Source organism: Scardinius erythrophthalmus, assembly GCF_964197995.2.
Source record: "Scardinius erythrophthalmus genome assembly, chromosome: 23".
In the NCBI taxonomy this organism is placed as follows: Eukaryota; Metazoa; Chordata; class Actinopteri; order Cypriniformes; family Leuciscidae; genus Scardinius; species Scardinius erythrophthalmus.
The window spans coordinates 23,227,306-23,242,543 of NC_138243.1; the positions used below are offsets into that span (position 1 = coordinate 23,227,306).

Here is a 15,238-nt window from a genome sequence, read left to right on the forward strand (position 1 = left end):
AAATAACTGTTGTCTTGGTCAAATAAAAGTTTCATGGCTACACACAATGCATAATAAGCACAACATCACACTATAGTTTTGGACAGTTTATTTACAAAGTGTTCTGCAAATAAGCCCCCATGCAGAGACAGTGTGTTATACATAGAGAAATGGCTTTATCACCATCACTAGTGCAACTGAAGCAACACTGGATCTCAAGCTTCTCTCCCACCTTCACACTCTCAGTCTTACAGGTTTGCTGCATGTGGGAGAAAACAGTTTCCATCTCTCTTGTTCCTTAATGTGAAACCATGGAACCTTCTTGGTGCACTCTGAAATAGTCCAATCTCAAGTTGTGAGCCTTGGGATGTTTTACCGGACAAATAAAAAAGTACAACACAAACCTCAGGCTCTAATGTGCTACAGAAATAACACCCTATTGTCCACCATAGTGCAGGCAGAAGTCTTAGAGAGAGAGAGAAAAAAAAAAATACATTTACAGGAGCCCAGCAGAAAAAGAGGAGAGATGCCAAAAAAGACAGATGGATTTTACATACACACCTCGTATTGCCTTGCATCCTGAAAAGATAAACAAATAAGATTTCAGAACAGTACAGTGGTTTCTCTTTGTCTTTATTCAGAGCCCCCTTAAATACAACTGGTGATCCAAGTTATATTTAAGACAAATAAAATGCATTTCAATAAAAAAATACAAAGCTTTGGAAGTCATATATCCTAGAATAGCTTACATCTTTAATTACACTACCGTTCAAAAGTCTAGGGTCAGTAAGAATTTTTAAATATTTTTGAAATATTGTTTATGATTTTAAAAACTCTTCTGTTTAAATATATATTTTTTTAAAATATGATTTATTCCTGTAATGGCAAAGCTGAATTTTCAGCATAATTTCTCCAGCCACATGATCCTTCAGAAATCATTCTAATATTCTGATTTGCAGCTCAAGAAACATTTATTATTATTATTATGAATGTTTTACTATTATTTTTATTAAATTTTAACTATATAAAAATTCCAATGTAACAGTATTATTATCAATGTTGAAAACAATTGTGCTGTTTAGTGTTTAATATTTTTTGGAAATCCTTATGCATTTTTTAGGATTCTTTGACGAATAGAAAGTGAAAAAACAACATTTATTTGAAACAGAAAACTTTACGTAAATGTCTTTACTGATCAATTTAATGCATCCTTGCTGAAAATAATTTATTAAAACAATGTTACAGACCATACACTTTTGAACTCAGACATGTTTATGTATGTATAATGCATTAATGCACAACTTAGCAAATTCAAGAGCTTCATTAGTATCCTTATTTGAATCAAAAGAAAGGAAACATGAAAACATGAAACACAAAAATGATGAATGACGTTAACATAAAACATAAAAAAATAAGTCCCGTGAGAGTCATGAAACAATCCAATCAAGTAAAGGTAATATAATTTAACTAAACATTAATAATTACACAATCATTCAAATGGAATTTGGTCTGAACTTTTCACATTCAGAAGATAACAGTGAATGACATAATCCTGGATGCTGTATGATTAGGAGATGCATTTTTGGTTAATATGAGGTATTAACCAGTATCAGAACGTCTAATTAGAGAACATGTAGAGTGTAAACTGAGACACACACACACACACACACACACACACACACACACACACACACCATCTGCTGAGATTTAACTACCCATGACCCATGGCTTCAAGCCTAAATGTTTTTTTATATCTAAAATGAATGTGTTCATGTTTGTGAAGGGACCCAGAGTCTTTCCTTCTCCACTGAATTGCATTTATTCTTACTCTTTCATGTGTATGTTATGAATATACAGCAGCATTTTTGAACTTCTTTGAAAATGTTAAAATGTTATTAGAAAAAACATAAAGATAAAAATGTATTAAGAGTCCCCGAGAAACGTTTTGTTTATGCAACAAGCTCATTAAATCATGAAGATAGTTTTATGATATACTGTATCTGGTCCTAAGTTCTTAAGTAGCGCCATTACATGGTACTGATACTGCTATAAATACTGGCCTTTAAAATAAAATGATATGTCTCTGTTTGCTGTTTAGCCATATAACTGTTCAGATTCCTTTTATTTGTTCTGCGGATCAGGTCAAAGTAATAGATGACAGGTGGAATGATGGAATGGCAGGGTTGATCAGGACAGGACGATGGTGTTGTGAGATCCCACGTCTCTGAGGTTCATGGCATCCATACTTACTCCCGTCTCATACACGGGGTTGTCAAAAGCAGATTCTTCAGTCATGTTGTCGTACGGCGGAGAAGACGGCCCAGGGAGCTGGATGGTCTTGCTTTGAACTCTGCAGAGTCACAACTTTATTAGTGGAAAAACAAACCCCAAAACAATAGGCACCATGTCATTTTCCCTGCCCTTGGAACTTACATTGAAATGCAGAGGAAAAAGACCAAGAGGAGCATCAGCACCACTGCAACAGGAATCAGAACTGCGATGGCAATGTTGACCCCCTCCACATCAAACTCTGAATCAGCAGCTATAATGTGGACATGTTACAGAACATTTTTTTAAAAATAATCCCCCGGTTTCACAGACAAGGCATCAGGGTCATGTTTTAGCTGAAAACAACTTGCACTGATATATCTTAAAACCTGTCAGTGCTATTGTTTTGTCTCAAGATGTACACTCACCTAAAGGATTATTAGGAACACCATACTTATACTGTGTTTGACCCCCTTTCGCCTTCAGAACTGCCTTAATTCTACTTGGCATTGATTCAACAAGGTGCTGAAAGCATTCTTTAGAAATGTTGGCCCATATTGATAGGATAGCATCTTGCAGTTGATGGAGATTTGTGGGATGCACATCCAGGGCACGAAGCTCCCGTTCCACCACATCCCAAAGATGCTCTATTGGGTTGAGATCTGGTGACTGTGGGGGCCATTTTAGTACAGTGAGCTCATTGTCATGTTCAAGAAACCAATTTGAAATGATTCGAGCTTTGTGACATGGTGCATTATCCTGCTGGAAGTAGCCATCAGAGGATGGGTACATGGTGGTCATAAAGGGATGGACATGGTCAGAAACAATGCTCAGGTAGGCCGTGGCATTTAAACGATGCCCGATTGGCACTAAGGGGCCTAAAGTGTGCCAAGAAAACATCCCCCACACCATTACACCACCACCACCAGCCTGCACAGTGGGAACAAGGCATGATGGATCCATGTTTTCATTCTGTTTACGCCAAATCCTGACTCTACCATCTGAATGTCTCAACAGAAATCGAGACTCATCAGACCAGGCAACATTTTTCCAGTCTTCAACTGTCCAATTTTGGTGAGCTCGTGCAAATTGTAGCCTCTTTTTCCTATTTGTAGTGGAGATGAGTGGTACCCGGTGGGGTCTTCTGCTGTTGTAGCCCATCCGCCTCAAGGTTGTGCGTGTTGTGGCTTCACAAATGCTTTGCTGCATACCTCGGTTGTAACGAGTGGTTATTTCAGTCAAAGTTGCTCTTCTATCAGCTTGAATCAGTTGGCCCATTCTCCTCTGACCTCTCGCATCAACAAGGCATTTTCGCCCACAGGACTGCCGCATACTGGATGTTTTTCCCTTTTCACACCATTCTTTGTAAACCCTAGAAATGGTTGTGCGTGAAAATCCCAGTAACTGAGCAGATTGTGAAATACTCAGACCGGCCCGTCTGGCACCAACAACCATGCCACGCTCAAAATTGCTTAAATCACCTTTCTTTCCCATTCTGACATTCAGTTTGGAGTTCATGAGATTGTCTTGACCAGGACCACACCCCTAAATGCATTGAAGCAACTGCCATGTGATTGGTTGATTAGATAATTGCATTAATGAGAAATTTAACAGGTGTTCCTAATAATTCTTTAGGTGAGTGTACATCAGTAATGTTTTTTTTCTAAAGCACATTCATAAAAGCTACTTAAATGCCTAATTGAACTAAAGCCTAATCCCTGCTTAATCTAAGCCGTGTTTGTAAAGTGTTTTGATAATGCTAAAATAGTATTACCCTTCAGCCTGTGTTCCTCAATGTTTCTCGAAGAATCTGAAAAACACCAGAAACAGCTTCTGAGACACTTGAAGCGATGTCATATAACAGCGATTCCCAAACTGTGGTCCGCGGACCACTAGTGGTCCGTGAGGGTACTGCAGGTGGTCCGTGGAAAGGCAAAATGAAATATAAAATAATATTTTTTTTACCTTCATTTTACCAGGAAATTCACATAAAAAAAGTAAAAAGAATATGTAGGCCTATATTGATGTAACATTTTAATTAAATTGTCAAGTTATTGTGTGATTACTAAAAAAGCCTAGTGGTGTTCGGCCGTGACATTCAAGTTTGTGCCGTTAGAACCACAACATTGGTTCGGTGGATAGCAACAGGTTCTCTGAAGAGAAAAGGGCAGTGTTGCCAGATTGGGCGGGTTAAAAAGGGTTTGGGCGGGTGGACAAAATTTGGGCTGGTTTGGTATCAGTTCGGCGGTTTTCAAACATCTACATTTTAAAGTCTAATTGGTTAAAAAACTAAAATAAAGTGTGCATGTAGTCCATAAAATCAGTCATCATGACATTACTGTACACACACGCCCATGCAGAGTCAGCTGGCATTGGTGTTGACATCACCGACGAGCACGCACTTTTAGCCAATCAGCGATCAGCAGGCAGATGCGATTGAGCGCGATAAGTTGTAGCTGTATATTCAAGTGATGGCTAATGCCTCTACTAAGTTGTATGTACACAGTAAAGAGTGAGATAGTGAGCAAATCTAAAAATGTACACGTGGTGGGATATATCGATGGTGACTATAACTCTGAGAGGAGAGCACAGTTATGTCCATGGTCATGTGCACACTAGCCTAACCGTACCAGACATCGGCAACTTTACACCGTCCAGACTGCACTATACTCGCCCCTGACACCTGCTGAAAAAGGTTTGAATCAACGATGAATCAGTTTTGACTGCTAAATTCTGCGTTATGTTCTGCAATGTGTACTTCCGAGGGTTAAAGTCATCGGTTCATTTCTTGATTGCCGTTTTGACAGTGTCCATCTGGACATTTTAGTCATATTGGCTAATTCTCCTTAATTATTGCCGTTTTGATCTGTTTTCCTGGATTTTTTTATTTTTTTTTTTATTTTTTTTTATCATTGTTATTTGTTTTAAGGAGATACAAATTGTGCTTATCAACCTTGAATGACATGGTAATGAAATTATATCATATTATTTTGGCAGTAAAATTTTGGGCGGTTTTTTCTTGTAGTGGGCGGGTTTTGGTGAGCTTTTGGGCTGGAAATCACCGTTCCAATCTGGCAACACTGGAAAAGGGCAGAGGCAAATATTATCTCATTATCACATCACACGCATATCCTTTAATGGTGCGTTCACACCGGACGAAATTTCGCTTCAAACTTTTGTTTTGACGCGGGAATTGATACAAAGTGGTCAAGCGTATCACTAGACGGGGCAGGCGCGATTTTGACATATGATCCCTTTTTGAATTTGACGCGCTCGCGTCCGGTGTGAACGCACAGTTAGGCATAGGCAGTTTATATGAAACGAAATGTTTATAAATGGAATGAATAAGGCCTGTTATTATTTTAATTTCCAGTTAGTTTCTTGATCTCGCGTTTCTGAAATGTTTTGCGGATGTGCTCTTAAGTGGACAAACTCAAGCCTAGGTACTTTTTGAGGAGTTGTAAAATTCTGAAGATTAATAATCCCCTAAAATCACCAAAGGTTTTGAAATGTTGACTATATTCCAGTGTTCTTATTACTGTATAGATTTCATACTCCATTGCTATGGAAATAAGCCTGTTGTTCAAATGAACCTGATTATGCCCTCGGGCGCTTGAGTAAATAAATAAATTAAATATGTGGCAACCGTTGTGTGCAGTAAACTTTCTTTTAACAAGCCTGTTGTACTGATGTGATGACCAATGATAGTTTTAGAGCTAGTAAGCCTATTTAGAGGTGCAGATTAATTCAGGTAGGACTCTGTGTAGACATATTTTATTATGTGTATTATGAGGTGGTCCGCGAAAATTCTTGATTACAAATAGTGGTCCACACACACAAAAAGTTTGAAAACCCCTGTCATATAAGATGTGAGTCACGATGAGGACATTAAGAGTGCAGTTCCTACCTCTGCACATAGGAGGCGCACCGCTCCACTGAGAGGGATGTCCCGGGACGCAGTGGATAGTGGCTTCACCCTGAAGCACATAACCTGAACGACAGGTGAAGCTCAGAGTCTCTCCTGCCTGGAAGAAAGCTTTCTCCGAACTCTGGATGGCCGTGGAGGGAGCGCCGGGGTTACTGCAGGGTTCATATCTCTCAGCTAAAGAAAAAAACACAGATCAGTCTGCTGGAATGCATTGTACATGCTGGAACGCAGTGATCCTGAAATCCACTAGATAGCAGTAGAGCGTAAGAACTGAAGTCAGAACTGCTGACCGATACTTACGGACACATTTAGGCAGTTTTTCACTCCACTTTGGGTCTGCGGTTTCTCTGCTGTAGCATGTGAGCACTCCAGGGCCAGAAAGTGAGTATCCTTTGTTGCAGATGTACTCCACAGACGAGCCCACAGCGTACCGAGAGCCGGTCACCAGTCTGCGGCTGTTGTCCACTAGTCCCGGATCCTCACATGACATAACTAGGCAAATATCACAAATAAAAACACATAGGAAAATGAAAAATCACAACACAAAAGTGTGAACATTTCCACAAAACAGGCAAACAAAGAATTGTGAAGATAAGCGAATAAGAAAACCAGTTAGAGAAGTATATATTGTAACTGAAATGTTTTGTGCAAAACCATTTTTATTGCATGAAATTGAATAATAATAATGTATTAAAAATAAAAATAAATATTAATTAGAAATATATATATGTATATATATATACACATAAATTATATAAAAGTCTTCCTTATACACACACACACACACACACACACACACACACACACACACACACACACACACACGTATATATATTACATACATTTTTTTTATTAATCCTTTATATATAAGGGATATGCGCATATGTTGTGGCCACATCATTATATTGAGGAAGTTTTAATGGGAATTATTTAAAATATAATAAAATATAAATTTCTCTTATTGCAGTTTTTCACTGTTTCTACTTGGAAATTTGATTATGATCAAATATTCTCCAAAACAACAAATCACCATTGCTAAACCCACACAGGTACCTGCCAGTTAACTGACTGCATCTACTGATAGGGTGCTCACTGTTTAGCTACTATATGTAGTAACCTTAAATCACCAGCAGGTGGCAACAGACCTAGCTTTAAACCTGTGCAGTCATTAACACCAAGTTAATTAAGTTTTCCCTGAGTGACTTAAGCACTAATGATCTGGTGTGACCTTTAAGTGTGACGTTAGCTCTTAGTACTTTTTTCACAGAGGGGAACGTCTCCACTCCATGTCAGATCCCACTGGCACATCAGGATCTCTGAGCCCTGCAGACGGAAGCCTGGGTAACACTGGTAGGTAATAACGGTTCCATGGGTCAGGTCAGGATGAGATGTGCTCTTCCAGCCATTAAGGATTTCTGGCAGCTCTGCGCATGTGTCGTTACGTGGCACTTCTAGTATTTGATTAGTAGAAGGAGAAAAGAGGCATGATTTTTCTATTTTTACCATTAAGTTTTACATGTTAATGAAACTGCTGAGAAAACAGTTGCCCATCTCAGTCCTTGCCAGTAATGGCCACTGCCAGTGCCAAGCAGGTTGGCACCAGACACTGGGGGACCATCACTTTCCAATCATGATTCATTTAGGAGAATACAAGCACTAGATGAACAGACATATTAATTTAGCATTCCTGTAACTGCAACTAATATACACTTACCAAAGAAATGCACTACAAAGCCATTGTTGTATCCGTAGACATTGGAGGCTGGATCAGATTGAAACTGGATGGTCACGTCAGCCATAGAGGTGTAGAGTCTGAATCGAGGGAGGAAACCACTGTACTGGCCCAAGATGTTGGCTGTGAGGTCATCACCATCATAAAAGGTCAGCAGGTCATTCTTCCCCAGATGAAGACTAATAAAACAACACACATGAATGCACACCATTAATGTAGCACAGGTCTATAGTTTGTGATAATTCGTAGCTCATTGTTTTGACAAACTCCTCCCACCATAATTTTACATTAACATATAATTCATTAATATTATTTTATAGAAATAATATAATATAAAATCATATAATTTCATCTGTTAAATAACCTACAGTTGCAATTAAAATGAATGCTAAATATGCTATTTATTTGCTGTTTAATTTGTATTCCACAAAACAAAATCATACTGGTTTAAAGCAAAAGGACTGTAAATACATTTTTGGTGAACTATCCCTTTAAATAAGAAGAATGCTGCCATCCTAACATAAGAAGCTGTCACTTGACCAGCCACATTTTCCCCCAGATGGTTTGTTGACGTCATTCTGCAATTCATCTTCATTCCTGAACTAACATGAGTAATGCAAGGGAAAAACAAATTACACAGCCTAGGCATATTTTTACACAACAGTATCCTTGCTGAGAATCAATCATGTTTTCCATTCTGTCATGCTAAATGGCAATTAAGGCCAATGTTTAGATTCCTCCATCTATTGGGAGGCTGCATTTACCTCTACAGTGGGGAAGTGACATTTCGCAAAGTAATGAGATTTATTTCGTTTAATGTTGGAAAGCAGAGAGGCAGAACCCTCAGGGCCGCCACACAGCTGTCAGCCCTTCGGGTTCTGTTGTTTGGGAAGGTCACAGATGAGCTGTGTTAATATTCACACTCACAGCCTGAAAGAAAAACCAGGGGTACAATGCAGAGTTATAAATTAAGAAGGATATACACATCCTGATGATCAGCTGAGATGGACTGAGATGTTTTGTCCCCTTCTTCCAACAAACAGGCTCATTGTTAAGACTATTCACCCAGGTCTGTGTGTGTGTGTTTAGAGAGTAAGTTTGGAAGATGCTGTTGAGCAGAAACCAGTAAAGCTGAGCTAATGACGCATGTTGGGACACAGAGGCTCTGGGTTCAGAGATAGTGTGTCACACTCAGCCTCAGGAACACTTGATGACTGGTGGACCATTGGTCTCTTTGGAAGTACAAAGGGGAGAATGTCAGAACAATCGAAAAGTTTGTTAATTTTACTTCTTCTTAATATTATAAATAAAATTTAGTTTGTTGGTTTTGAAATTTCACAGGCTTTCCAAATCAGGGGTCTCTTGTGTCATCCTGACAAAGCAATCTCTTGAGCTCAAGCCAAACCCACCAATCACAGATAAACTTCCTCTATACCAATACATCCTAAAACTTAACCATGCCATCCCAAACCTACCAATACTGCCACAAATAAGTCCACAAAACCTACCTATATCACTCTAAGCCTTCCTATACCATCCAAAACCAATTCATACCACCCTAATACCCACTCGTACCATCTCAAAAACCCACCAATAACTCCACAAAACCCACCAATATCACTCCAAATCTACCCATACCACCAAAAACCAATTTATACCAACCCTAATCCCCAATTGAACCACCGCAAAAACCACCAATAACTCCACAAAACAAACTCATTTCACTGCAAACCTATATAGAATGGATTAGTCGGGTTTCAGAAGTAAAAACTCCATAGGGAAATTGATTTTGAACAGCAACCCTTTAAAGACAGACCTACTTCGAGCTACGAGGTTGTTAATCGTTGATGGTATTTGCTTCTGCTGAAGCCGTCTGCCCATATTATTTAAGCTTATTTGTAAAATAATCGTGTTTAACAGTGGAATTCTGGGTGAAAAACTACATTACCCATGATGCTGTACAGAAAATTACACCAATCAGTCGAAAAAAGCAACAAGCGGCAAAAGATCTTGTTAGCTCCACCCACTCCCATTCAAGTCGATCTCTCTATGCTCTCAAAATACTTAAATGCTCATATATATATATATATATATATATATATATATATATATATATATATATATATATATATATATATATATATATAAATATATATATAAGTATATATGCATATTTTGCAATAAACTTACAATATATTGTTTTTAGATATAATCATAATACATTTTTTTTATATTATTTAGCTTCTCCATTGTTTTTAATTTGATTATGCTGTTTGCAATGTTCATTGTAGTTCTTTCCCTCACTAAAAGCATTAAATACATGGCCTTGTACCTTTGTATTTTTGTCCGATTTTCAAATACTTTTTCTTGCTTCAAATCAAAGTCCGTAGTGTTGTGATTAACTTTGTAGCTGATTGTCTTGGTTCATGGCTTATAACTCTTTAACAAAGATCCCTATGTGAAAAATGAATGAAAAAATACTTCCAGAACCAGTGCAGATGAAAAAGGGGGTAGGCACTAATGCACTCTATACCACCCAAAACCATTTCATACCACCACAAAACCTACCTACACCACTAAAAATAATCCATACTACCCCCACTCATACACCACAAACCTCAACCGAGAGCTGCCCAAAACCCAACCATATTACTTCAAACTTACCAATACTTTGCAAAAAACCAACCCATGCTATCCTAATACCCACCCACACAACTCCAAACTCCCAAAACCCACCAATATCTGTGGTTTTCTGTTAAAGCTCTATTAAAAATGATTGCCTTGATGTTGTCTATGCTACTTTTGAAAGATGTAAAGTGCACATCCCATAATCAGTCACTAAGATATTGAAGAAGCTCCACTGTCTTGTAGTAGCATGTGCAGGTTTGATCCCTGTCCAGGTGTTCAGCCTGGCACCTGTATGATGCTGGCCCATTAGTGCTCTGTGTTAATGAGTCCGTGGGTGGCCTCCATGTCTGTGCTAAATCAATTACTCATCTGTCATTACACACACTGTTCCTCTGTAATTGGAAGGTGGTGAACAGTACCAAATGCTAATAGAGAAGTGAAAGCATTCTCATTAGAGGAAAAAAACCACACACACAAAGCCAGTCCTAAAACATAACCATCTATCCCTAGGTTCAGATACTCACACCAGGACATCCAGCATAAATCTCTTGTCCTCTTCCACATGTAGACCCCAGATACAGTCCTGACCTTTGTCGTACGCTTCAGGCCAGTTGGGAGAAAGCACCACACCTGCCGAATCTGTTATTTCTCCACTGCACACCGCTGTAAAACAAAAATGATGCATTGAAGTCCTCCTGGGAAGTTAGTATTTGAAAAATAAGAAGTCATAATAATGACATCAGATGTGTTAAAATCACTTTGGTTGGAGCAAAATGGCGATGTACCTTTTCTACATAAAATTCAACAATATTTTTGAACTCTAAATCTACAAAATGATGAATAAAGAATGTGCATTGGGTGTGTTTTTGCTATTTTATGTTTTCTAATTGATTCTTTTTTTTGTTAATGGAAGTTGAACCATTATATATTCTATCATATTTGTACAATGCTATGGATTTTGTACATGCAGCTTAGTCTTGTAAGTTGCACTTGTAAATGAAAAGTACAAATCATTTATTTTAACAAATGTACCATTAATGCAGACGCTGCATCCATTGCCTCTGACATGTTTTCAAACCTGTATGACTTTCTTTCTTCTTCGCAAAAAAAAGATACAAACAACATTTCAGTCCTTTGCCTTTCATCGTAAGGACAAAAAAAACTGGGACATTCTCAAGAAAGCAAGTCGAAAAGTACCTTGTAACCAATCACGTCAACGAGTGGATCTCTGAGCTGGTGTGAGTGAGTGGAGGCGGGACTAATTTGCATATACATAGAACCGCGTATAGTAAATGTATATGGTGTAGAGTTACATTCAAGCTATTTTACGGTATGAAGATTTTTTTTGTTCAAGGAAAAAACATTTAAATATGTCATTTTGGTGATCAAAGATGAGTTTTAAGGGATAAGATTATTGACTACAGTGGGACTTTAAACTAAAGATTAGACTGTTGTTCAATCGGACATGTTGTTCACCTCGGCAGGCTGGTTCCGTCTCATTCCATTGTGGATTTTCATAATTTACACATTCCAAAATAACAGCGCCCTGCTCCAGCGTGTAACCCGGCTCACAGGTGAACTCCGCCACAGAACCAACTCCAAACGCAGGATCACTCGTGGAGAAATTCCCATACTTCACAAACGGCTCGTAACAGCTGCCCTGAGCAAACGCTGAAAAACATGCAGAAAAATAAAACTTTAATACAGTATCAGTCTCTTTATATATAATTAACGCAACAATACAACAGTGTTCATAATTTTGTTTATCTTATAGACAGTAAAACATGTATGCATTTATGTAATTGGTAGAGCTTTTATCCAAAGTGACTTAAATTGCAATCAAGGTTAAAAAAAAAAAAAATCAGTTCTTTCACTCCCTAGCAATCTAGTATTTATAGTGCTATTTCAGTGGGATGTTCGTTATCTTTAGTCCTTGGTGATGGTTAACATGAAACTCTATAAATATACCCAGAAATCTGTTGTTTCTAGGTTACATCTGTTGTATCTAGCCCTCTTTTCTTTTGCTGTAACAAGTTTATTCAGGTTCAGGTTCAGGTTCAGAAGAGAACAAGCTTTTTTTGTTAAATGACTGGAATACATGATCGGCTCATGTCCAGGAAATACAGGAGGATGCTTGTACCTTCATATCGGATGGCAATGCCAGTGCACGTGCCCGTCTCATCACTGGTGAATTCCACAAACAGATGCCTGTCGGTGCTGGTGACCCCCTCAATGGGCAGATACTCCACTGCATACGAGTCATACAGGGGCAGAGAGTCAATGTTACTCCCATCCTTTATGAGGAGCCTAAAAACAAACAAAAGGAAGTCTGCATCACTAAAGAGTAAATGTATTTAAAAATGGATTATATCATATTGATCATTTGAATGGGCCTGATGATATTGGAACATTTTTCCCTTGTAAGCTTTGTATATTTACTTACTACCATTCAAAAGTTTGGTGTTGGAAAGATTTTTTAACGTTTTTGAATTCGTTTTTGAAGTCATATACTCACCAAGGCTAAATTTATCTGATCTAAAATTCAGTTAAAGCAGTAATATTGTGAAATATTATACAATTTAAATTAAGTGGTTTCTATTTTAATATATTTTAAAATGTAATTTATTCCTAAAATGGTTAAGCTGTATTTTCAGCATCATTACTCCAGTCGTCGGTGTCACATGATCCTTCAGAAATCATTCTGACATGCTGATTTGGTTCCCAAGAAACATTTATCATTATTATCAATGTTGAAAACCGTTGTGCTGCTTAATATCTTTGTGGAAAATGAAATCATGACACATTTTTTCACATTCTTACTTAAATAGAAAGTTAAAAAAACACATTTAATTGAAACAGAAATCTTGTAAATGTATTTACTGTCACATTTGATCAATTTAATGCGTCCTTGCTGAATAAAAAGATTTTGTCCTTTCATCCAATCCCCAACCTTTTGAATGGAAGTGTATATAAATCTAGCATATAAACTGGCAACAGCCAACTTAATAAAACGTTTCACATTTTTTGAATAAAACAAAATAATTTTAATTAAAGAGTTTTGTCTAAATAAGGATGTTACTTTAAAATACATTTTGGGGAATATTTTGTAAAAATATTTGAAGTAAAAATACAGAAAGCACATGCCTGTCATCATCCTCAGCCAGTGCCACTTTCTCAAAGTGAACGTGGATCCGATGGCCCTCAGAGGCCTCCAGTACCCAGTGACACGTCAGATTGTTGCTGTAGTTTCCAGGAAACCCCGGAGAGACAATACGACCCTGAGTGGCATTTCCCATCATCCCCCCACAAGCAACTAGGCATGAAAGACGAAAAGAAAGAGAGAGAGAAATTGCTGTGAATCTGCTGCATTCAGTTCGCACAGATTTACAACAGACTGCAGACTGGAATAACATGGGTGCATTTAAATGAAATAAAAACACAAGTCGTAATTTTTTATGTGGAGCAATTTTTAGGCAGTAATGTTAGTGTTTCCTCGAATACCTTGACACCTGGGATCTCTGCCACTCCAGTAGGGTGTGGTGGCATTTCTGCACGTGAGGGAGGCGGGGCCCTGGAGCTGATAGCCATTCAGACAGGAGAAATAGGCCACACCCCCAACCTGAATACTAGTGACCGATACTTCACCATTATCAGGGGCCATTGGGGATGCACAACTTAGAGCAAAGGCTGAAGAGAGAGAGTGAGAGAGAGAGAGAGAGAGAGAGAGAGAGAGAGAGAGAGAGAGAGAGAGAGAGAGAGAGAGAGAGAGAGAGAGAGAGAGAGAGAGAGAACAGAACAGAACAGAAATACATGGCAGATGACTGTGTCAGCTAAGAGTCTAAAAAATAAATTTAATAGATCATGTTTTAAATAAACAGAAAGTATATCATCAAAAAAAGCTAATTAAGTTGGAAAAGATCTAAACTCTCTCTCTCTCTCTCTCTCTCTCTCTATATATATATATATATATAATGATTCCCTCTATACACACACACACACACACACACACACATATATATATATATATATACTGAAAAATAAAAAGCATGTACATCACGTGAGGCAAATTTATCATTACTTCAATTTTATTTTATGGAAAACTTTAAATTTAATGGCATTTTTAACTGAAGCAACTTAGTGCATTTAAGATACGCATACTGTATCATCATTATGTGTCTAATGCGGTAATTGTAATACTTTCATAAATTGATAGTTTTATTCAGCAAGGACATTAAATTGATCAAAGGTGACGGTAAAGACATCACGTTGTTTCAACCCAACTTTGGGTCAAATATGGACAAACCTAATGATTTGTTAAATTTTTGTTTGTTTAAAATTTTTAACCCAACATTTGGTTTTGTCCATATCTGACCTAAAATTGGGTTAAAACAACCCACCATTTTTTAGAGTGTACTTACATTTAATTGCAAATTTATCTGAAGCAACATACAGTGCATTAAAGATACACATTTCATGACTATGCGTGCTTCCAGGGAATTGAAGCTTTGATCTTAGCTCTGCTAGTGCAATTGAGCAGCAGGAAAATAGAGTTCAGCAAACAAACAGAAAGTATGCTTAAATCTGACCCAGACTTCCTTCATCTGCCACTAAACCGTTCAGGTGCTGCATGGTAAAATGTTCGGAAGCAACCTTTAATGTCCAGCCGATCTCGCCAGCTGTGAATAACAGGCCCTGCTGAATCT

General features: G+C 37.9%; 1 protein-coding gene across 2 annotated transcripts in view; it reads right to left on the reverse strand.

Moving 5' to 3' along the window:
* Positions 1-383: 383 nt before the first annotated feature.
* The window catches only part of sez6a (seizure related 6 homolog a), a 64,362-nt gene continuing 49,507 nt past the window's right edge, over positions 384-15,238 (reverse strand). The window contains exons 2-15 of one of the 2 annotated variants that reach the window (XM_081353816.1): positions 14,037-14,222; positions 13,680-13,848; positions 12,676-12,842; positions 12,012-12,206; positions 11,060-11,198; positions 7,890-8,086; positions 7,432-7,626; positions 6,476-6,667; positions 6,155-6,349; positions 4,022-4,057; positions 2,413-2,521; positions 2,230-2,329; positions 541-558; positions 384-444 (exon numbers count right to left, since the gene is read on the reverse strand). In XM_081353816.1, coding sequence (XP_081209942.1) covers positions 400-444; positions 541-558; positions 2,230-2,329; positions 2,413-2,521; positions 4,022-4,057; positions 6,155-6,349; positions 6,476-6,667; positions 7,432-7,626; positions 7,890-8,086; positions 11,060-11,198; positions 12,012-12,206; positions 12,676-12,842; positions 13,680-13,848; positions 14,037-14,222 — 1,943 coding nt within the window. In that variant the 3' untranslated portion in view covers positions 384-399. Of the gene's footprint in view, positions 445-540; positions 559-1,169; positions 2,330-2,412; positions 2,522-4,021; positions 4,058-6,154; positions 6,350-6,475; positions 6,668-7,431; positions 7,627-7,889; positions 8,087-11,059; positions 11,199-12,011; positions 12,207-12,675; positions 12,843-13,679; positions 13,849-14,036; positions 14,223-15,238 lie in introns of those variants that run through there. The other variant, XM_081353817.1, reaches the window with a different exon arrangement.